This window comes from Agelaius tricolor, unplaced genomic scaffold (genome assembly GCF_023055355.1).
Source record: "Agelaius tricolor isolate 1412-34295 unplaced genomic scaffold, bAgeTri1.0.p SCAF_9, whole genome shotgun sequence".
NCBI lineage: Eukaryota > Metazoa > Chordata > Aves > Passeriformes > Icteridae > Agelaius > Agelaius tricolor.
The window spans coordinates 6653303-6674841 of NW_027269269.1; the positions used below are offsets into that span (position 1 = coordinate 6653303).

The 21539-nt window shown below is 42.1% G+C and overlaps 1 protein-coding gene across 1 annotated transcript; it reads left to right on the top strand.

Annotated features, from left to right (window-relative positions):
* Positions 1–149: 149 nt before the first annotated feature.
* On the top strand, positions 150–21318 carry SLC35F2 (solute carrier family 35 member F2). Its single transcript, XM_071434148.1, has 8 exons — positions 150–876; positions 6889–7064; positions 7605–7732; positions 12762–12921; positions 14412–14568; positions 15351–15403; positions 16094–16248; positions 19945–21318. The coding sequence occupies exons 1-8, from the start codon at positions 698–700 to the stop codon at positions 20161–20163; spliced, it is 1227 nt and encodes a 408-aa protein (XP_071290249.1). The 5' UTR covers positions 150–697; the 3' UTR covers positions 20164–21318.
* The last annotated feature ends 221 nt before the right edge of the window (positions 21319–21539 follow it).

Genomic DNA, 21539 nt, shown 5'->3' on the forward strand with positions numbered 1-21539 from the left:
GAGCATCATCAGAAGTACTGTTAAGAAACCCACCAAAGTATGCAAAATGTCACCAGGTTCTCTAGCTGAGTTGCCCTGAGATGTAGGTGAAGACAAACAGGATGTGGAAAAACCCAGAGGCATGGGAAAGAAGCAGCAAAGTGGGAGTTCAAACGTTGGAAGACCCGAGGCTGCGCAGAAAGCTGCGAGAAGTTGAACTCGAAGCGTACAGAGTAACTGTTACTCCTGTAACCGGCGGATGCGCCTGAACTGCCCGCACAGCGCCCGGCTACTGCTGCTGCTGCCAGGCTCCCGCGTGCCCTGGGGCTCGCTGCCTGCGCAGGGGCTGGGGGCAGAGTAGGGACCCGCACCGGGGCACCGGGCTGGGCTGCTGCCGGGGGGCCCCGCGGCAGAGCGGGAAGAACACCAGCGTGGCGTTGGCGCTGCTAAAGCTCCCCACCTACAGCCAGCGGTTGAAGGAAACTGCAGGGCCGGAGAGGAGAAGCAACATCAGGAGAGCTCCGACCACCCGTGACTCTCCCGGGGGCGGCCCCTCGGCGGGCACAAAGCCGAGCTCGGCCGCTCTCCGGGGAGCAGAGTGCCGCTGTCCCGGTGCTGCTGCTCATCCTTTCCTTCCGCCGGGTGCCGCCTTCGCAGCGCCCGCCCTCCATCGCTCCCTGCCCGCTGCCGGCGGGCGCGGGGCCGGGGCAGCCGCGCCATGGAGGAGGCGGCCGCTGCTGCCGGGACACCGCGGCCCGCGTCTGCCGCTGCTGCTGCTGATGCTGCCGATGCTGCCGATGCTGCCGATGCTGCCGATGCTGCCGAGCCATCGCCCGGGGCCGCCGCCTCCTCTCCGCGCCGGCTGCTGGCGCTGCTCGGGGCCAAGCTCTGCACCTGGTGAGTCCCCGGCCTCCACGTGGAACCGCGCGGCGCCGGCCTCCCCGCCCGCCGGCTTCCGGGCCGCCCGCCGGAGCGGGGGAAGGACGGGAGGAGAGGGGAAGCGTCCGTGCCGCTCTCGGCGCTTCGGCGGGCGGCGCGGTTGGGATGCGGAGGCCCCTCTGCGCCGCCGGGAGCAGCCGCGGGGAGCCTGGGCCGGAGCGGCCGCCGCGGTGCGGGCCCGCGGTTACGGCCGGGGCTGCTCGGGGCTGAGCTGAGCCCGGAGCCTTCGGCCGGCCCGGCACCGGGGAGCCCGGGGGAGCTCTGGCCGCTGCCTCCGGAGCGGGTGCTCTGATGCCGGGGCTGCTCCGGGAGCGCCGCCGAGCTGCAGCCTGCGGATGCTGCTGGGCGAGAGCGCTCGGGGTCGCCTCGGCTGAGCGCGGAACTAGCGAGTGACGTCTTGACTCTGTTGAAGTAGGACTGTACTCTCACACATAAACACATGCATTTGTATTTTTTGTTCTTCTGTTTTCCGTTTTTTTCCCTGCACTTTATCTGTTTTGTAGTTCTCGATCATTATGAATGACAGGGCATGGGGGATAGCAAAGGTAATAGAACAAAATAACTGAGACGAAATGTGGAGTCCAGAAAGACCAATATCCCCACTTCCTCCTTCCGTAAATCAGCTTGGGATAGAGACTCGTTCAGGTATATCTCTTGAAATATGAGCACTAGTTAAGCATGGAAAACTTGTGGAAAAATACCTGCCAAGCTGTACAGACAAGCTGGTACTTCAGAAGCACTACCTTCATGAGAGCAGGACTGCATCCTCAGACTTCTAGACCATCCATTTACAGCTTCACTTTCCCTCTAGAGGGGGAAAACAGTCCCTGTTTAAAAGGCTTTTTTTGAGCTGTAAGTTTGGTCACCAATAGTTATTGCATAGGATTTGTCAGCCAAGGATGTGCTGGCTTTCCTGCCAGCCTCGTGCTCATAAACTGTAGTCTGGCTGCTGGACTATGAGATGGTGTATGCTGGCCAAGAAGAGCCTTATTGCAGTGAACAAAGTCTCATCTTCTCTGTTGGTTATAAGTTTTTCTCTTTTCACTCCTCATGCCTGTGAGGAGAGAACCAAAAGGCAAGACAGAAACTTGTTGACTTGTTCAGTAACCTCACCTATGCCATTAGTTTTGCCAATGGCTACACTAAGGGAGTCTATGGAAGATATTTGAAAGAAAATCAATTGCTTTCACTGAATTTTAAGAAGTGTTGTCCGAGATACTGAATTGATATTTTTTCTTATTTTTTTTCCTCCAGGTGACAGCAGGCTCAGCCACTTCAGTTTTGTTTGAGGCCTTTCTGAGTCGTAGGAAGGTTTAATAGTTGTATGTAATAAACTAGGCTGGGTCTGGGTTTTGTTGTGGGGTTTTTTTTCTGCTTTTTTTTTGGTTTTTTGAGTAGAACCTTTAGAAAATATATTTCTGATGCTTTTCTATTTTTTACTTTTTACTTTGCAAATTAAATTGACGTCAGTTTCAAAGCAGAACATGGAAAAACTAACTTCTGATGATGTTAGTTCTTGAAAATATATTCTGTTCTTCTTAGTTAATTACTAATTATGTTGCAATATGGTTTGGTCTGAACCTGCATTTTCCCTTAACCACTAGCATGAAAAAGTAAGATCATTGAAATTAAAAGGTCACTTCCTCTCCTGTTTAGGAAGGGTTCAGTAGTTAAAGCTAACTGCAAGTACACACTGTACGTGAACAGTGTTGCCAGGCTTTGCCATGTCAGTATTAGATTGGTGGCAGAATTAAAATGAATATTTGATTAGCTGTATTTTTTATAAGTTAAAAATTCACATTAAAATTACAGGATTTAGTAAACTAATTGCCAGTAAAATTGTTAACTATGGTCTTACTAAATTTCCTTTAACTTCCTCCTATATCAATTATACTTTAGTATCTTGGTGTATTTTTTATTCTGCATTTCACATGGAGCCAAGGAAAGCCAGCCTGAGTTTCTCATGATGTTGAGAGCTGCACATTGTTCAGTGTACACTTTAGACCAATTTGTGGCAAACTTTCATGCTCTAAAAAGTCCCAAAATGTCTTTAGTTTTGCTCAAAGCCATAGATACAGCTAGCTAAGATAGGGTGGCTGAAGGGAGGGGAGGACTAATCTTAGTAGCTCTCTACCAAGCATTAAAAGCCAACAATAACCCACTCCACCCAGCTATGAAATGAAAGGCCTTTTCAGAACACTTACCTTGCATCATCTGAGACTCCAAAGTGAATTCGTCTTTTCCAGTGCATTAAAAAAAAAAAAAAAAAAAAGCTGAGAGGATTAAGTTCTGGCATGGAAAAGTTAATAATTAATATATTTCAAAATCTGATCAATTATTAATAAGAAAGTCCCTGTCATCGATACTCATATCAATAACAAATTGAATGGAAACTTGTGTCTTTAAATCATTTTTCTCAGAAGAAATTGTCATGCAAAATGCAAACAGTAGGATTTAAAGTTTGCTCTCAAGTTTAGAGAGGATCAAACATATTTTTTAAGATATGCTATGAGCCCAGTGCATCATGCCAGGAGCATGGTGATGTCATCTCAATTTGAAGAAATTATTTTTCATGCTTTGGCAAATGGTATGAGGGAAACCATTGCTGCTTCCTGCTGAGGCTTCCACCTGGCACTGGGGAGCAGTCAGGGCAAGAGGCTGTTACCTTACACACAGCTGAGAAAGCTGCCAGGTATGGAGCATTTTGGGATTCAAAGAAGACGTTTTTTGAGGGCAGTTTTCCACTAAAGACTAAGTCTTTCTGTGTGTTTTTTGATGTTAACATTTTGAATCTGTTCAGGCAAGAAAAAAATTCCTTGAATTAAAATAGACAAAAATAGAGAAGGGCATGAGGTGTGATGAACCCTGCTTGCTTTGTCAGACACCTTTGTTATGTAGTACTGCCAAGACATATATTAACTAAATAGCAATGATTGCTAGGGCAGTAACCACAAAGCAAACAGTTCTGGAGGTTCTGGACCTGCCTCTGTTCCCAAATGCAGAAATGCAAGGAGATAATTCCTTAGGTACTTTGAACTGGGGAAATTTGGTCATTAGAAAAGCTGAGGATTAGTTTAGTGGAGTTACTCCACTGCAAGAGGGCAGATGGGTCTGTCTTGTTTTCAGTAAATGATGGTTGGAGCAGCTCAATTGTTAACAAATTTGAGTGGCAGCAGGTTTCCCCCGTTTTATCCTCTCACTGGAACATGGTTGCTATCCAGTATGCCAGAGGGCTGCATGTAGAGTCCAGGCCTTTGCTGTAGAGAAGGTGCTGTAGCTCAGGAGGAGCAAAGTTGCCCCTTGCAACTCATCTCCTAGACAAAAATGTTTAAAGCCCTACCACACTGAAGTCCATGTTAAATGAGCCTCCTTAAACAAGCTTGTGGGGTGGTATTGCCTGTGCTTCTGCCCTTCTCTGTGGCAACACCCAGCAGGTGGCTAGAGGGGAGAGGGGGAGATTATGTCCAGATCAGGGCTTCTGCCAGCCAAGGCAGCTTTGACCTCTCCTGGTAGCATATGGACAAGTGCAGTTCATTCTGTGCAGCACACAGGCTTTGCTCCAGTAAAACTGCAGCAGTTTTGCCCAGTCATGCCTCTGTTCATGTCTGATCCTGACCTCCACACTCTCTTCCCAGCTAGTACAAGTGCAGGGTGAGTTTAGTCTAATAAACTGCTAAAGGCCTGCTGTGTTACTTGAGTGCTGCTGGTGAAGAAGAAACATTTTTCTGCTAGTTTGGGGCAAGAGGCTTTATTTGAATAATAAAAAGTACATGTGTATTTTTTTAAATGCTTGAAAACACATTTTTGTATGCTGTTCACCACAGTGTATCTTCCTTTGAATTTCAGTGGGTCTTCTGTCACTTCACCTTCTGCAAAGGAGCCAGAGTTTGCAGAGCTGGCAAACTGCAAGCTGGAATCCTCATCCATGCCTGCTTGAAATTTAGCTAACTTACATCACATTTGTTCTAATGGCAATGATTAAATTCCTTATGTGACTATAAAAAGATATTTCTGCATCAGCCAAAATAATTAGCCAAAATGTGTCTGAGTTGTTCACTAAATAGCTTAGACCAGAATATAAAGAAATCAAAAAGAAATCAGTTAAAATATAACAGAAGTGAGGTTACTTCAATTTTTTCTCCTGCTGTTTTTAATGAAAACCACTCACCACACCCACCATATGTGTTTTAGAGATCTGTTTAGAAATGAGCATGTTTTTCTTTCACACACCAGTAAGAGTTACTCAGATGAGACTGGACAGTACCTTACAAGATTGTCACATAATATATAATACTTAAGAGTGTGAATGTGCACCATTCCTGGGATTGGCAAGGCAAGCTGTAGCAAACATGGGATTCAAATCTCTTGGAAGTACAGTGTGGCTGGACTTTGTAGAGATTTGCTGTCTCATCAGAATGGACTTGGAGAGAAAAATGTGCCCAGCAGCATTTTCAAAGTCAGAAGAGCTTGGTGTCAGGCTGAATTGAAAACAGGATTCGTGCAGGTGCATCGGAGTCTGTGCAAGGAAGATGCCTCCCTTCCAAAAGGAGGGATTGATTGCATGATTGTCGTCAGGTTTAGCACTGTCAAACACACCCTTCTAATTTCCTGGCAGCTGGATTGTGCAGCACAGCAGAGTGAGCTGGTACTTACTGTGTTGGGGTCACCCACCTTGGGAAAACAGGCAGTGATACTCTCAGGTGCTGTGCCTGACACGTGGGTGTCCTGCCAGAAGTCAGCGTGGAGAGATGTGGGCACAGGGTAGGTGCAGAATCCTAATGAGGTCCTTTCTTCCCTTGCTTGATTAATTTGAGTGGAAACAAATTTATTGATTGTGCTGACAGTTAAATTGTCATCAGGAGTCTTCAGAGTAAACAGATTAAATGTGAACTTAGCAGACCTGTACAGCCAGCACGGGGTTGAGCTCCTGTCACTGTGTATTGTGCCATGTGCAGAGACTTGGGTTGGTACAAATTAGCATAGCTCCACTGGCAGAAGAAAGAGCAAGCCAGAAAAACCCCATAGAGTTACATGCCCCTGTTTGTCTTGGAGCATCTGGAATAGGTCATCTTACATTAAGTGAAGAATTGCTACTAAAAGAACATGAGCTTTTTTTTCCTCTTTTTTGTCCCTGCTGGCTGTGGGTGGGACTTGAGCTGTAAATGCAAACATGATCTTACCCAAAATGCATTCTTAACTCCATCCTCAGCTGCAGCAGAACATGATGTGATAGAACTGAAAAAATCCACAATAAGTATTAATTATAATAATTCTTATTATAAGAAAGATTTATTTTATGGTGAGAACAAGCAATCACTGGAATGACCTCTGCAGGGATGTTGTGGAGTCCCCATCACTGGAGGTTTGCAAGATGCAGCTGGACAGGGTGCTAAATAGTCTCCTCAAGGTTCCCTTTCCCAGGAAGGTTTGGACCAGATGATCTTTCAAGAGCCTTCCAAACTGAACTGTTATTTGGTTTTATCATTAATACTTTTGTGTTCCACTGCTCATCTTAAGGTCTCAGCTCACTAAAACTCAGGTCTCAGACGAGCCTGAAAGTAGTTGTGCATTATCTCCTTGTTGTAGATCTTTGTTGATCAGTCAGGGTGGAATTCAGTGGAGACAAAGGATTTAACTCAAAACTTGCTTAATAAGAATAGGACCTGCTATTGGGTAGAGCCTGCCCAGGTGACCTGTTTGAAGATCTTTGCGAGTAACTGCAGCCTCCATGGCTGGCGGTTTGAGCTGGCCTCACTTCTCATGTGGCTGTCCTGAGGTCAGACTAAACCTTCTGTGTACACAAAACCCTGCTTACCTGTAGGTAACAGGACAACATTGGTAGGGAGTAGGAAAAAAGAAAAAAAGTGTCAGTCTAAAAAAAAGTCATTTTTCCTGTAAAACTAGAAAATATTTTATTAGAAACGTGAATGTTTAATTCTAAGCTTACTGTTTTGTCTTTTATGTTCACAGGCATATTTGGAAAACTGTAATTCTGGGCCAGATGCTCTCCTTGTTTATCTGTGGGACTGCTGTTACAAGCCAGTACCTGGCAGACAAATTCCATGTGAATACTCCAATGTTGCAAAGTTTCATCAACTATTGTTTGCTACTTCTGGTTTATACAACAATGCTGGTATTTAAGACTGGTATGTGAAATACAGGATGGGAGATTATTGTTCATCTTTTTTTTTCTCTCTTTTTCTCTCTTTCTTTTCCTTTCAGAATTCGAAAATTAAGACCTCAGTACTCCTACTAGTTTTTGAAGTTCCTGCTTTATAGCAACACATGGAAGTTAATTTCACAGGTTAAATGTGCATTTAATTTGATGTAATGTCATATCTGTTTAGAGTTTTGTGCTCTGTGGTTTGAAATCATATGTTATATTAGGAAAAATAAGTTTTGTTTTAACACGCTTTGTTACCAAAGGCTATTTAGTATTCCTCTAATTATTATTAATTTACTCTTTAGACAACTCTAGTCTTGCTGTGTTTTGTTTCATGTGGAAGAATTTCTGTGCTTTTCAGCATTTGCATTGTCTCCTCCCAGGCTGTGTTTCCTGTTATTGTATCTTAAGCAGGGATAGGCAAAGTCAATCTTGGTATTATTTATACTTCTAAAAAGCAAAATTCCTGTGCAATGTTTGGTTGGAAAGAAATACATATTGATTGCTGCTTTCTTCTAAACAGGCAGTGACAGTCTCTGTCAGATTTTGAAACAGAGATGGTGGAAATATATTATTGTGGGACTGGCTGATGTTGAAGCCAATTACACGATTGTAAAAGCCTACCAATACACAAACCTCACAAGTGTGCAGGTAAGGACCAATCTCTCTTTTTGAACTGTTGCTTTTATTACAGTTTTGGACTGGTTTCTAAAATGAGATTCATAGGACAGACATGGAAGCTATTTAAGCCTGAAAAGAACTTTCCAGCATCTATTTTCTCTCTGCAGTACAGGGAAGAGCATCCTGTATCATGAATAACCTTTCCAGGAAGCAGAGAAGATTGGCTGGTAGAGCTGTGCCAGCTCTTGAGTTGAACCCTAATTATTTTGATAAAAGCACTTCTAAGAGTTTGCTGACAGCCACTCAGTTTTTTCTCCTGACACAAAATAAAGATTTATGACCAGATTCAGTCACTCAGTGCAGGTTCTTGCTGATGACAGTGAGGTGGATCTTTTGCCTACTCCTAGAAGCTACAGGAGGCATTGTGAGATGCAACCCCACCTGTGAGACACACTGAATGTGGTGTTGCTGCCCATACAGGGGGGTACCAGCCTTGTGGCTTTTGAATGTGGCAGTTCAGGGCCCTCTCTGAAAGAGGTGGAAGGAAGTTCAGCATAAATAAAGTAATAGTAGACATCCTCTCCAACACCAGTGCTTGATTCTGCATTGCTGCTTTAGGATAAATATTGTGTTCTGAAAAAGCTCTGTAAACAGAAGGGCTAAAGCTGGGGTTTCTTTGTCACACTGCGCAGACAAAAGCTGCTGGAAGAGTCAGTGCTTTCCTCCTTCAGTCTCCTGAGCTTGCAGGGACAGTTTCCTTGAACAAACTAACTCAGAACACTGATCAAAGTGGGAGTAAACCCTGCCTTTGGCTGTACTGTTAGTGAGCTGTGTCAGGCCCAAGTTAACTCACTGTGTGAGTGTGGAGTAGGGAGTGTGTCCATATTGTGCCAGTTCATGCCTGCTGTTACCAGTGGTGGGGATCTGTGGCTGGGGTCATGGCCCCACTTACCTGAATAAAAAAAAATAGTAACATGAAGACTTGGTTGTTAGCTGGAAAGGAGTCAGTGTTTTACAGAGTCAAAGTAATAGGGGTTAATGGTTAAGAGAATTACCTGTAAAGCAATAAACTCCTGCAGTCTGGCCTCCCTTTAGAGAATTGCAGTAAATTTTCATTGCACTACTGAAGATCGATTGTGTCTCTTGGGTTGTTTTGTCACATTTCTACTTCATACTTATGTGTTATGACTCATTAGGTCCTTAATCTCCTTACAAATAATGCCTAAGAAATCAAAGTTTTAAGAGTGACTTGTTTCAGTCTCAAGATTAAGTTAAGCTGGTAAGTTAGACACTGTTTGACCTTATAGTTTACAGCTGAAGAAGCCAGGACTTTGATCCAAGTTCTCAGAAATAGTAAAGCTATTCCCATGATTTCTTTCATAGAAATTAAGAAAGAATATATATAAAATAGATTGTCCTGTCCAAAAAGCTCAAGCTTTTTCTGAGCCTTTTTCACTTGCAACTGATCAGTTCAGTAATTGCAATTTTTTTGCAATTGCCCTGAGGTTTCTTGCACATTCTCTGAAGTCGCCAGTTTCTCTCCGTTGTCAGAAATGAGATACAGTGGAAAAAAAAACATACAGCAGAAGCCTGTGATTTGTTCTAGTGCAAGGCATTTTCTTTTTGTTTTTGGCAAGCGATTTTGCAGCTACATCAGTACCCGTGGTTCAGAGCACCCAGCCTGATGGCCTGTCTGCAGTACTGGCTGTGAGTGGATTCCCAGGGACCATAAAAACAACACAGGGGTTTATGGCACCTTCCCAAAAGCAGTGTAATCATTGTTAAAATGCTGTCTGGCTGGAGCTTCACTCACCACCATGAAACATAGCTTCAAAGATAAGTTTTTTTCAGCTCAGCAAGGAACTTCCATGTATTTTCTCACACACGCACACACAAGCAGAACTGGTTTCCCTTGAGTTCTCAAATACCAGCATTTTACAGGAGGGGTTTGGAGATTTTTAGGGTGATAACAGTGGGATGACAGCTCTCGTTTCTTGGTAAATACAGACAAAGACTTTGGTCCACAACTGAACTGTTTGGCTGTGGCTGAGGCAGTGCCAGGATACTCCTTGCTGCCAGCGTCCTTTTTTCCCTATAGCAGGACTTGACTGTGCTGCAGTTTGACCGCCTGTTATGGCATGGAGCTGAATTGTTGAGAGGTTGAAGTTGGATATCAGGGAAAGGTTCTTTCCCCAGAGGGTGGTTGGGCACTGGAACAGGCTGCTCAGGGAAGTGGTCACAGCACCAAGCCTGACAGAGTTCAAGAAGCATTTGGACAACAGGCACATGGTGGGACTCTTGTGGTGTCCTGTGCATGGCCAGGAGTTGGACTTAAAGATTCTGAAAGGTCCGTTCCAACTCAGGATATTCTGTGATAACAATTATGTGATTTATATCAAAAAACAAGCAGTATAGCTGGGGTTTGATGTTTTTAACGTGTTATTGGGCACATTTGCCATTTGCTCTGTAGATAATTCAGATAGAAATGTTTTTCAGGCAACTATTGACAGATTGTCAGCTGATGGAAGAGTTCCAGCCTCAGTAGGAGAAAATAAAGGATGAGCCCCTGGGGCTCAGCTGGAGGCTGCCCTTGGGGAGCCTTGTGGGGAGTGAGCAGGATGAGCAGTTGAGCATTCTTGCTTACAAAGCTGTCCGAAGCTGGCAATTATAAGCAAACCAATGACCTCCAACTGTCTATGATAAGTTATTAACCATTATATTAAAACGTCTTTTAATAATTTACTCTACTTTTAAAACCTCCTATAAACATTGTGGCCAAAGCGTGCCACAATGTTTTGTTGAGTCAAAACATTTGTAAATCAAATCACCAGGTTATCTGGTTCCCTCTCCCCCCCTTGTTAAAAATACAGGCTAGAATTGAATAAGATGAGAGTTTGAAGAGGCTGTACTGGAAATAGTAGTCAGCACCACAGTACTGCTGTAAATGTTGTAAAACCTCAATAAATAAACTTTATTTTTTAATTGGTTCCATTGACACAATTTATTGTGGTATTACATCTGCTTTGCACTTCTTTGATCTTGATCCTGTACAGAAGAGCTCTGTAATGTACTAGATGAAGGGAAGGTAATATCCAGTAGATGGAAATCTGATTTCATCTGTCTGTAATTGAGGGTAATTGTCTCCTGGAACAGATTACCAGAGTTTGTTCTTCATAATTTGGTGCCTCTGTGCCCTGGCTGCAAGTCCTCTAACCATGGTGCTGTGGTTCTCTGGTGTGTTCTTGGTCTGGATGCAGCAATTCCCCATCTTACATTACTGAAGGAGCTTCTGGCTCATTATGAATTACTCTCTTATATCCTAATTAAGATGTTTTTTAAAGGGTTTCTACTTTTTCTGTTTAGGTTGAAAAATTGTTTGGAGGTTGGAAGGCTACATGCTAACATCTCAGTTAATGGGAGTGAAAGCTTACTTATTGGTAGAAGAGTTATGTCTATTTTTACCCCTCTGGTAGATATACCACCAGAGGGGTAAAAATTTTGCTTTCTAATGCTTGTAGTATTTCTTGTTGTTTGATACTAGTCAAAACAGTCAAATTTGAAGGAAATTTTAGAGGTTTTCTCAAGTCTAGACTAAAGATGAGATAGAGAACAAGACCTGTGACAAGATAGAAGGTCACAGTGTGATATTTTCCATGGTGTAAAGTTGTATTGAAATACTTGGTATCACATACTGAGACTTAGGTAGTTGTAATGTCTCATAATATGGCCTGAAGGAGTACTTTTACACTTCATAGACTTTACAAACTGGACAAGCTGGAGGCAATCCAAGGAGCAAAGACAAATAGATGGAAGGATTAGAGGCACTGTTAGGATTTAATCTTTAATAGCTGCTCTTAGCACTATGCTTCTAAGACTTTACTATGTATAGTTATGAACAAGTAGAACCAGACTCATCATCAAAACGTTAACAAGTTTGGTTGAAGCCCTTGGGAAATGGCACAGCACAGAAGTTAACTGCAGTGGTGCACTGAGGCAGGCAGGGTCTGGAAATAAACATTAAGAACTAAGAGCTCTTGTCATGATTGCAGGGATTATACCCCAGTCCTACTGATCTGGATATTTTGTTGGGGCTTCAAGAGGCCAGGTTTTAAGGGCTGACATTTGAGAGTAATTTCTCAGGAATCTTTGGGAAGTTGACTGTATGTTCTGCTGTAGGCTGTTCCCTTATGTGGCACTCTAATGGGACAGGTCAGGAAATACACCTTTTCTTTCCTTTCACAAATTCAGAAACAAAACCTATTTTGTTGAATTAAACATTAAACCAATTATGATTAGCACAGTGGTCTTGATGGTATTTGATTATTTTAGAACAATATGCCCATCTTATGCTGCAGTGTATCTTCTTCTGTATTAAGTACACAGCTAAGTCTTGCTGCTTCCTGTCCTAAAGGGGAATAGGTAGAAGATCCTTGGAAGTGTCCAAGGCCAGGTTGGAGTGGTTGAGTGGAAGGTGTCCCTACCCATGGCAGGAGGGTTGGAACTAGATGAACTTTAAGATCTCTTCCAATCCAAGCAGTTCTGTGTTATGGGTGGGTCTAACAGCAAAGCAAAGATACATCGAAACTTATACAGAAAAAATAAAGAAAGGAAAGATAAGGCAGAGCATCAAACCCAAAGCTCCAGGGTCAAGTCCTTGTCACAGTCACATCAATGTAAAATTAGATTACTTGTACCCATCAATAGTTCCATATTTTTGCTTAGTGTACATGAAGCCCCGGGGAGCAATGCTGTTTCAGAGCAGCACCTTAGCATTCGTTTGTGAAGCTGCGAAGATTGATTAGATCCATCATTTAGAAGAGTTTCTAAATCAGTGCTTTCCTACCAAGAGATAGTGGACCCCTGTTCCAGCTCCTCCTTCACTTGCAAAATGCTTTTAATGGTGAAATATGGGTCTCATCCCTCTCTTCTACTGGGGCTGCTTTGCAGGTTTCCTTAACATCTGATGATTGGAAGTAAGATCCTGTGCATTTGTTTTCAGGATGTTGCAGTCCAGATTTGGGGTGGGTTTCTAACTCAAACAATTTTTCTGTACACACAGCTCCTGGACTGTTTTGGGATTCCCATGCTGATGGCTTTGTCCTGGTTCCTTCTCCGAGCAAGATACAAGATGATACATTTTGTTGCTGTTGCTATCTGTTTGCTGGGTGTGGCAACAATGGTGGGTGCAGACATTTTGGCAGGGAGGGAGGAAGGTGAAGGTAAGGAGTCCTTTATTGTGGGGGGGGAAGAGCAAAGAGATGGTTCCTGCTGTGGACAGGAACTTGTAAAGCAGAAATAGTAGCAGATACAGTTCTGTTTTAAAAGAGAAGATATTGCTGTTTTTATTTCTTGTCTGGGAAGAGGAGATGTTGATTTTATGGGGAGCTGTGGAATTTCTTTGCTTGTATGTTTGGAAACTTCTACCACCCTAAAAAAAGCTCCACTTGTGTTAAGTTTAAATTTTGCTGCTGTTCGTTAGACAATGTGATAAAAAGTCTCATTCCCGAAAGCTTGGTCACTTTGACTGTCATGAGAGATGGTTTAATAGAAGAAGTGGCCTATGCCTGCAAACCTTGTCTTGTTTATACAGTATCAACCTGCTGGCAGCCAGACTTTTCTGATTTGCAATTCTCTCTGGGTACAAGTAACACATAAAAAGTTGCTCACAGCAGCTGACTTCTCCTGGGACCTCTGTGAGGGAGGCTGGGCTCTGGGGCCAGGAGCCAGCAGGGTGCAGATAAGAACAGGTCTTGTCTTCTCTGTGACAGATGCCTAAATCAACCCCTATCATAGCAATCTTATTTGGAATGAGAATTTTGAATTTTCAGAGCCACAGGCTATGATAGAAGGTAAATTTCAGGGCATTGCCTTCATCAGGCAGCATAGAGATAAGAATGTGTGCTGTTATTTTGGGGGTCTTACTGTAGGTAAGACAGGACAAACTGAAGTTCAGCTTTACTGCTGTGTGGTACAAGTATCTTGGAGGGAGAAGAATATTCCCCTGAGACATTAGGAAGTTGTGCTTTATTTGCTGACTTGGGGATCCTTACTGCTGCTTACCCTCATATTTTAGACATATTTTCTTAGTGATTGCTTAGGGAAGGAAATTTTAAAGCAATCGAAGGATTTGAACAGCAGTGATCCTCTTGCTATTTAGCTGAAGCACAGAGACATTTAATGGTGAGTGATGGTAGCACAGGGAGTCCCATTTGCAGTATAAATACATTGCAGCAGGACACACAGTACCACCCCTCTGCAGTGCCCACTTAGGACATGTCCTAAACCTGAAGCTGAGTCCAGGTCACTCCAAAATCAAAAGGCTGATTTTAGCAAGCCCTGAATCAGGCCTTACTGCAAAAGTGGGGACAATATTCCTGAAATGCAGAGAGCATCTCTAACTGGGATTGCTCAATTCCCTGCAGGCCTGAGGTCAGCAGAAATAGGATTGGACCAGATAATACAGCAGGGTCTTGGCTGGGATGAGATGTAAATCTGGGTTTAGCTCACTCCACACTGCAGGGTGAGGTGAGCAGGCAGCAGAGTCTGTGCTCAGACACTCCTCTGCACACACAGGAAGGGTTTCCTTCCCCCTTCCCCTGGAATGAGCTAGGAAGATAGAGATGTTCAAGATAAATTTGCTTGCTTTTTTAAGGAAAGTTAAAAAGTATTTGTGGCATTACCCTTATTGTGGATTAATATTTCTGTACAGGTAGTGACGTGGTGATTGGAGATGTCTTAGTGCTTCTTGCTGCTTCTTTGTATGCCATTTCTAATGTGGGTGAGGAATACATTGTGAAAAATCTGAGCAGAGTGGAGTTTCTAGGAATGGTGGGCTTGTTTGGGACTATTATCAGCGGTCTACAGCTGTAAGGATCTAATATTTATTTTAAAACTAATTAAGAATATACTACAGATGATTGCTTGTATACCCTGAAATGATGTTATTAAATTCTTTGTTGCATCCGTATGTGGCCTATATGGGAGTCCTTCCACTTGAATTGATTTTTATTGCTGATCAGCATCTGTTTTATATCCTTTTTCATTACTCCTATTGCAGCAGTTCTAAACCTAAACTCCTGCAGTTGAACACATAGGATACTTGGCTGTATTTTTTATTTTGTTGATGTTTGTGAGGACACTCAGTATGCTGAGGACTGTTCATAGGACTGTATTTCTTAAAGAATTTTCTCTGTGGAAAAGATTAGGAGATAATTGTTAGCAGGAGATCTTCCATAATAAACTCAAGTTTAAAATGAAGCCATGTATACTCTTACAAATAACCACATTTGAGTAACAGCCCAGATGCACTTAAGTCTGTCTAATGAATTATATAGTCCTCATTTCTCATCATTATAGTTAATAATTTCCTCAAATGGTATATCAAATAAAACTGAATTGCTGAAGGATTAAAACGCCTGTGAAGAAGGCATAAAAATTAAATAACAGTGCTCTTGACTTTCAGGCACTTTAATTTTTATGTCTTTTTTCATGCTTGTTAGATGTTTGAGCTAGTGTCATTCAGTAAAATTTGAAACAAAAAAATGAATGGCTTATAGATGAAAAGTTTCTTATATATTTGGTAATTAAATTCTCTATTTTAGTATGATTTTTTCCTTTTTACTATATTATATCTTTTCTCTAACTCTAGAGCCATTGTGGAACATAAAGAGATAATGAAAATTCAGTGGAACTGGAAAATTGGTATGTGTATGACAAAATAATGTGCATGTTACAGAACACTGGAAAATTATAATCATTTAGACTTTGAATGGTGGGGCTTTTCTTTCTCTGAATTACAAGCAGCATGAATACTGTATTTCACAAGTTTATTTTCTTCAAACTTTGCAGCTCAGCAAAGAGAAAGGGTCTGCAGGATTGAACATTAAAACAGGTTTTGCATTTTACATAGTACTTGAAATAATTTTTCAAAATAAATTGAAATAAGTAAAAAAAGAAACCTGTTTAATTACTGACGTGTTTGTTGTTGAAACATCACAAGAACACTCTTCTGTTGTCCTTCCTAAATGAAGTACAGGAAAAATTGACACATTTTGACCTGAACAGAACTAAATGTTATCAAGAAGCGTGGCTCTAAATTTCTTCGGTCAACTCTTATGTTATGTAGGAATGAACAAGAACTTTCTTGTATATATACATCTACATCTATATATATACATCTTGTATATATACATATATATATATATTTTCTATACTTTCTTGAAGGTAGAGTTATTCTTGCAATATAAGGTAGTCCTTCATGCTTCTCTTGCATGTCCATTCCCATATCTTTTAGGAGATAGAAATGCATAGTTTTAAGGCATCTGAAGGATATCAGTGCTCTATAAAATCATGTTCTGTGCCTGAGGTGTAAGGTGTCACCTTGTTTTGCAGCACTACTGTTCACAGCCTTTGCCCTGTGCATGTTTGGGCTGTACAGCTTCATGCCAGTTGTGATTAAAGTTAGCAGCGCAACCTCCGTCAACCTGGCAATTCTGACTTCAGATCTCTACAGTCTCTTCCTTGGGCTTTACCTGTTTTTTTACAAGGTGAGTACATTCATTCCTCCACTTTCACATTCCTTCAGTTATGTTTCTACTCCAAAATTATGAATAAAGTGTAATGTTCTTAAAAGCTCCAGAACAGCTGTTTGCACCTGCACATTTCTGCAGTTTCTGTCATTCATTGTTGGCAGGTGTCAGTCAGGAGGAGTCATGTCAGTTAATGGCAGAGACTTGCACCATTAGCCAGAGAGCCACTTTCAAATCATTTCACACTTGAAGGGATAAGTTAAGAGACAGTAAATAATTTCCTGAGGTGTAACAATAATAGAGTTCCCACTGAAAGCCCTTTGTGGAATTGTATGTTAGATCTGGTTCATTACTCCCAAGTGTCAAAGGAGAGGGTTTGAATCTCCCTTTCCTGAAAGGCATTTGGTGTCTGGAAGAGGACTGGTTTGATTTTCAGAAAATAATACTTTCTTTCAGAAGTTTAAGCTGTTCATTACTAACATTTTGCGATGAGAATCAAGCTCTCTTAGGGCTGCTGCTAAGGAGAAACGAAAGGATCTGAAAAAATACAGATAAATGTATTATTCTCTACACTCTCCAAAAGGCAGTTACTTCTATTGTGCTCTAAAATATTTTGGCAGGGTCTGCTCAAGCTAAATGACAGTGCTGAAAGGATTTCATTCCACCCTCCACTTTCAATCCAGAATCACTTGTGAGAACCTAGTTCATTAAAGTAATTGGAGTAATTGAGTCAGCAACTCAGTGACTGGAAGGGCTTGTGAGAGTGAGAAGCTTGTGAACTTTGCTTAGGAGCTTAATTTGTATTATTCCATGTGGTTGCTTTCTCTTCAGCCAGAAGCTTTTAGGTCAGATTTGTTTTCTGAAAATGAAGGCAGAGCAGAGTCTGGTAATGGTAGGGTCTGACAGCAGCTAGATTTTCCTTTTCAAGAGTCTCTTAGCTCAGCTTTCCTCCCTGTTTTGGGTTCCAGACTTTGCTCCAAACTACGAAGCATCTATTAAAAATGAATACAGGAAGCAAAGCATACTTATGGTCTAACAATTAAATCCTTTCTGAGTCATTTCCAAATGTGGATTTTGGCACCCAGATAGCTTAACTCAAGAAGTGATTATAAATTTATATTCATTATAGTGAAGAGGAAGAAGAGCTTTGGAAGGGATATATTAAATTTTTATTTTTCGTGTTTTTAGCTTATTTTGGGAAGAGGTTTTTCTGGGAGCAGGCCATCTCATAATTTCTAACAGTGAGGTAGTCTGGTACCAAAAGGAGAAATGAACAGATGAAGACTTTGGGATTATGTTGAGAGAACTTCAGATATTTATTGAAACAGGAACTTGGATCTGGGATTAGAAACAATGAAGTAACAAAAAGGGGAGCAATAGTAATGCCACATCTTTAGTGATCAGAGGATCTGAGATAAGTTATTTTCTCATCTGTTATCTGAGATAACCATGAACTGAGAGCCTAATTTTGACATGGCTCTAAGCAGTAGAAAATCTTATTGCCAAGTTAACCATATAGTTTCTTTACCTATGGGGCAAAGGAACCAAGTAGGATGTTTGCTGGATTAAAAAGCACTCTGGATACAGGAATCTACAAACAAAAAATACAGGAAATTATTATTCCCTATTAATTAGTATTCCCCATTATCAGATGATGTTCACAAAAGGCAGCTGGAGGCTTGGCTGGGCTGTAGAGTGGAGAGAGCCATGGAGAGCTCTGAATTGCCAAGGTCTGAGCCTGCTCTGAAACAAACAAACAGAAGAACCACAGTCAGTGGCTGCAGCAGAAACCAGGCCCAGGAATTGATAAAGTTTTGATATGTGCACAGTGTTTTGCTAATGCACTTAACTTTTTGGCCCCAGCATGTCTGTTTCAAGTGAAATGTGAATTTTTCATGCTGGCTTTGAACTCTTTTTTATTTTTTCCTTTTACTCCATAATGAATCCTTGCTGTGCTTGCTAATGAACTCATTATATAGATACCTGTAATCCCTCAGGAGATGTTGAGAAAGATCTCATGCATTAGCTGTATAAAGCACTGTAGAAGGGAGTATACATCACAGACACTAGATGGAGATACAGTCCTCCAGTAACATTTAAAGTACTCTCTAGGCTCTGCAGTGGGAATGAGGATATCAGCTGCACAAGGTATGACTGAAATCAGTGTCTGAAGCAATCAAGTTGTTGCAATATTTGAAATTAAAAAAAAAAAAGAAGAAAGAAAAAACCACCAAGTTCTCCTTGAAAGGGGAAAAAAAAAAAGAGTGTAGGTCTGATAGGGCAGCATGGGTGATGTTCACCTGTGTCAATAAATGTAAAAGTACAGGCAGGACTTGAGTCACAGCTACACTGCGACAGCTTTGGCACCCTGCCTTGGTGACTGTATCTACTCCTGGAGGAATTGACTCATCAGGATCAGGGACACTTCCAGCCTTGTGGGCACTGTGCTGTGAGGGATCTGCAGTTCCAGCAGTTCCAGTTCCTGCAGTTCCTGTGACTGCCCAGCCACAGGTCCTTGCACATAGGCACATGCTCACTCAGGGCCTTGGGCTGGAGAATTTGTGCAGGTGGTTGGATACAGCCCCAGGCTCTGCCCATTTACTGGGAGCAGTCAGTGGGAGGTGTGACCATGGGTGATCCTGCTGCCTCTTTCAGTCTGCTTTTTTTTGTGTGTGCTGCCATCCAAGAGTTTCCAAGCCAAGTGACTGCCAGCTAGGAATTGCAGTGCCTAAATTCTAGATGCCTTAAGTCTTTTTTGGAGGAGAGTCCACTGTCTAGGTCCTACCATTAATTTCATCCTGATAAACTAGAACATATTTTTCAAGCATGTCTAAGGAAGCTAAGGAAGTTAGAGGATATTGACAGAGGTGTGTAGGATATGCTGGTCCTTCCTCCTAGTATTTAATCAGTGTGGTTTGACAAAAGGAATATGGAGGATTTTAATAAACCTGCTGAAAAATGTTCCTTTCTGTGGATAACTTCAACACCTGGTATTATTGAATCTGGTGTTATAAAGTATTTGTCTTTCTGTCAAGGTGGATGAATCTTGGCAATTACTGGAATTTTAACAGGCAAGTGAACAACAGAGTGCCTGATGTACCTCTGCAATTTTACTCTTTAGCTCTCACCACTCTTCACAGCTTGCAAATGCCAATCTTGTAAAAGGAGCCCCAGCCTCTGTCCCCTCAAGGACCTGTTGGGTGTAAAGAGCAAACTGGTTTTGATCCAGCAATAACACTCATCTAGCCCTGCAGATGGCTAGAGATCTGTGCAGAGAACTAACCTGGTGGCTTGCAATAGCACGGAGATTCATCTTGGCCAGAACTTGAAATACTTGCATATGCTGGATCAGAATTCTCGTAGGGGTAGAGTGTTTCAGTATTCCTGTGAGTAAACAGCTTTCATTCAGTATGTCTGTGTTTACACCCATTTATTCTCTCTGTTAAGATTCTTGCATGTAGACCCAAGGACACTCCCTGTCCAACAGTCTTGAGAACGAGGTGCAGAGAAAATCAGCCAGTCTTTGAGTAAATAGAGCTGTTGAATTCTGGTTTTCAGACCTGAATCCAGCTAATGGTGATAATCCTCATTAAAATAATTTTTACAAGGAAGGGTAGCTTTCACATTATTGAAACAAGGCAACGTTGTGTTCTTCCATAAGGCATGTTCTTACATCAGGCAAGTCTTAATGCATCTCTTTTTCTCCTCTGCCAGTTTTCAGGTCTCTACATCGTGTCCTTTGTTATCATCATGGTGGGCTTCACGTTGTACTGCGCCGCTCCCGCTCCCACGGCAGAGCCCACGGCCGTGCCGCAGCCTGGCCACGCTGGCCTGGACAATGCGGCCCTGAAGCTGGAGGAGAACGACGGCGAAAGCCCAGCCGTGGCTGTGCAGTTCTCCAGGGGAGAAACTGTGGTGCTCAGCACCAATTAAAGGAATGGCAGCACTTCAAAACAGAGATTTTTTTTTTAATTGCCAAATTTCCCTCAAATATTAATCCAGAGAACTGTCCTACTGCCAAGGCACATGTCATACTGTGCTGGGTTTAATGCACTTGATAGACTTTTAAGGCCAGATCCTCAATCAGTGAAACTGTATTGATTTGCCCTTGCAGAAAATCTGGCCTTTAGATGAAGACAGATTAGTATTTATGTGGAGTCTCTGGAAAGTGAGAGACTGTTATTTTTAAATGCTTAATTAACTTAACAACAAATGCTTGGGGAAAGAAACTAAGCCAAAGCAAGCTCCCAGGTCACTTAATGGGGAACAAATATGTTTTATATTGCATTAGGGATTTAAATCTGCACGATGCTGTCTGAGGGCTTCATGATTTCCACCCCTTGGTGCAGGGTGCCCTCAGACAGCATCTTGCAAAAGCTGCTCAGCTTCTCCCAGGACCTGGTTCAGCAAGCCACAGTATATTCACACACCTTCTACGTGCCAGTGGACTTCTTTCCTCTGGAAGGAAGGATGGAAGGATTTGCCAGTGGAAGGATTGGCTGCCTACATTCCACCTAAATGTTCGTCTCTTCATATTGCTGCAGTCCCTGTGGCCACTGGGGCTGCAATGTGTATTTTATTTTGAATTTTGCTAGTATGGGAAGTTTGAGTATGTGTTTTTATAATTCTTCCTGTTTCTCTCTGTGGCCTTTTGTTTGGTGCATTCCTATTAGCTGTGGGGGAGGCAAAGGCAGGCTCTTCCTCTCTTCAGTAGAACTGAAAGTGGGTTTTTTCTGGATGAGGTTTTAACAGAAGTTCACTTCTCAGTGAATTTCTCCCTGAAATGGGACACATTTCTGCTGAAAGAGTTGTAATAAAATTGGCATTTCTTCAAAAAATTGAATCAACTAAGCCAACTCTCATGGCAACAATAATGACATAATATCCAAAAGGGTAGATGCTTCCAGTAGATACACTAGCAATTTTCATACCCCTCTTTATATTTACAATAAATGACGAAAAAATAAAAGGCTGCAGTTTTAAGATCGGTAAAACCATACTGGGGTTTTGTTTTATTTTATATTTTGTACAAGCCTTAAGAGCTCAGGTGTATGAAGTAAAAAAAGAATAAAGTATTCAGCAGCTGGACACTTGGTCTTGGTTTGCTTATTTTTTAAGCTAGGATTTCTTACTGCTCAAAATTGTTTTCATTAATTTTGCCAACTAAATAAACCTTTTACTGGCTAAACTTTGCTCTAGAAGGAAATACGACATTTTCTGAAGATACTGGTGATCAAATGACACTGAGTGGGTTTGTGCTTCTGGTGTAGTTTATTCAAGCAATATTTTCCTGGAAAAATCTTACCTGA

What these genes read in the sequence shown, in the direction of transcription:
- SLC35F2 (XM_071434148.1), top strand. Translation starts at nt 698, where the DNA reads ATGGAGGAGGCGGCCGCTGCTGCCGGGACACCGCGGCCCGCGTCTGCC. An exon ending in AATGCTGGTATTTAAGACTG is followed by an intron (nt 7,065 to 7,604) that starts GTATGTGAAATA and finishes TCTTCTAAACAG; the next exon opens with GCAGTGACAGTCTCTGTCAG. An exon ending in TCAGTGGAACTGGAAAATTG is followed by an intron (nt 15,404 to 16,093) that starts GTATGTGTATGA and finishes CTTGTTTTGCAG; the next exon opens with CACTACTGTTCACAGCCTTT.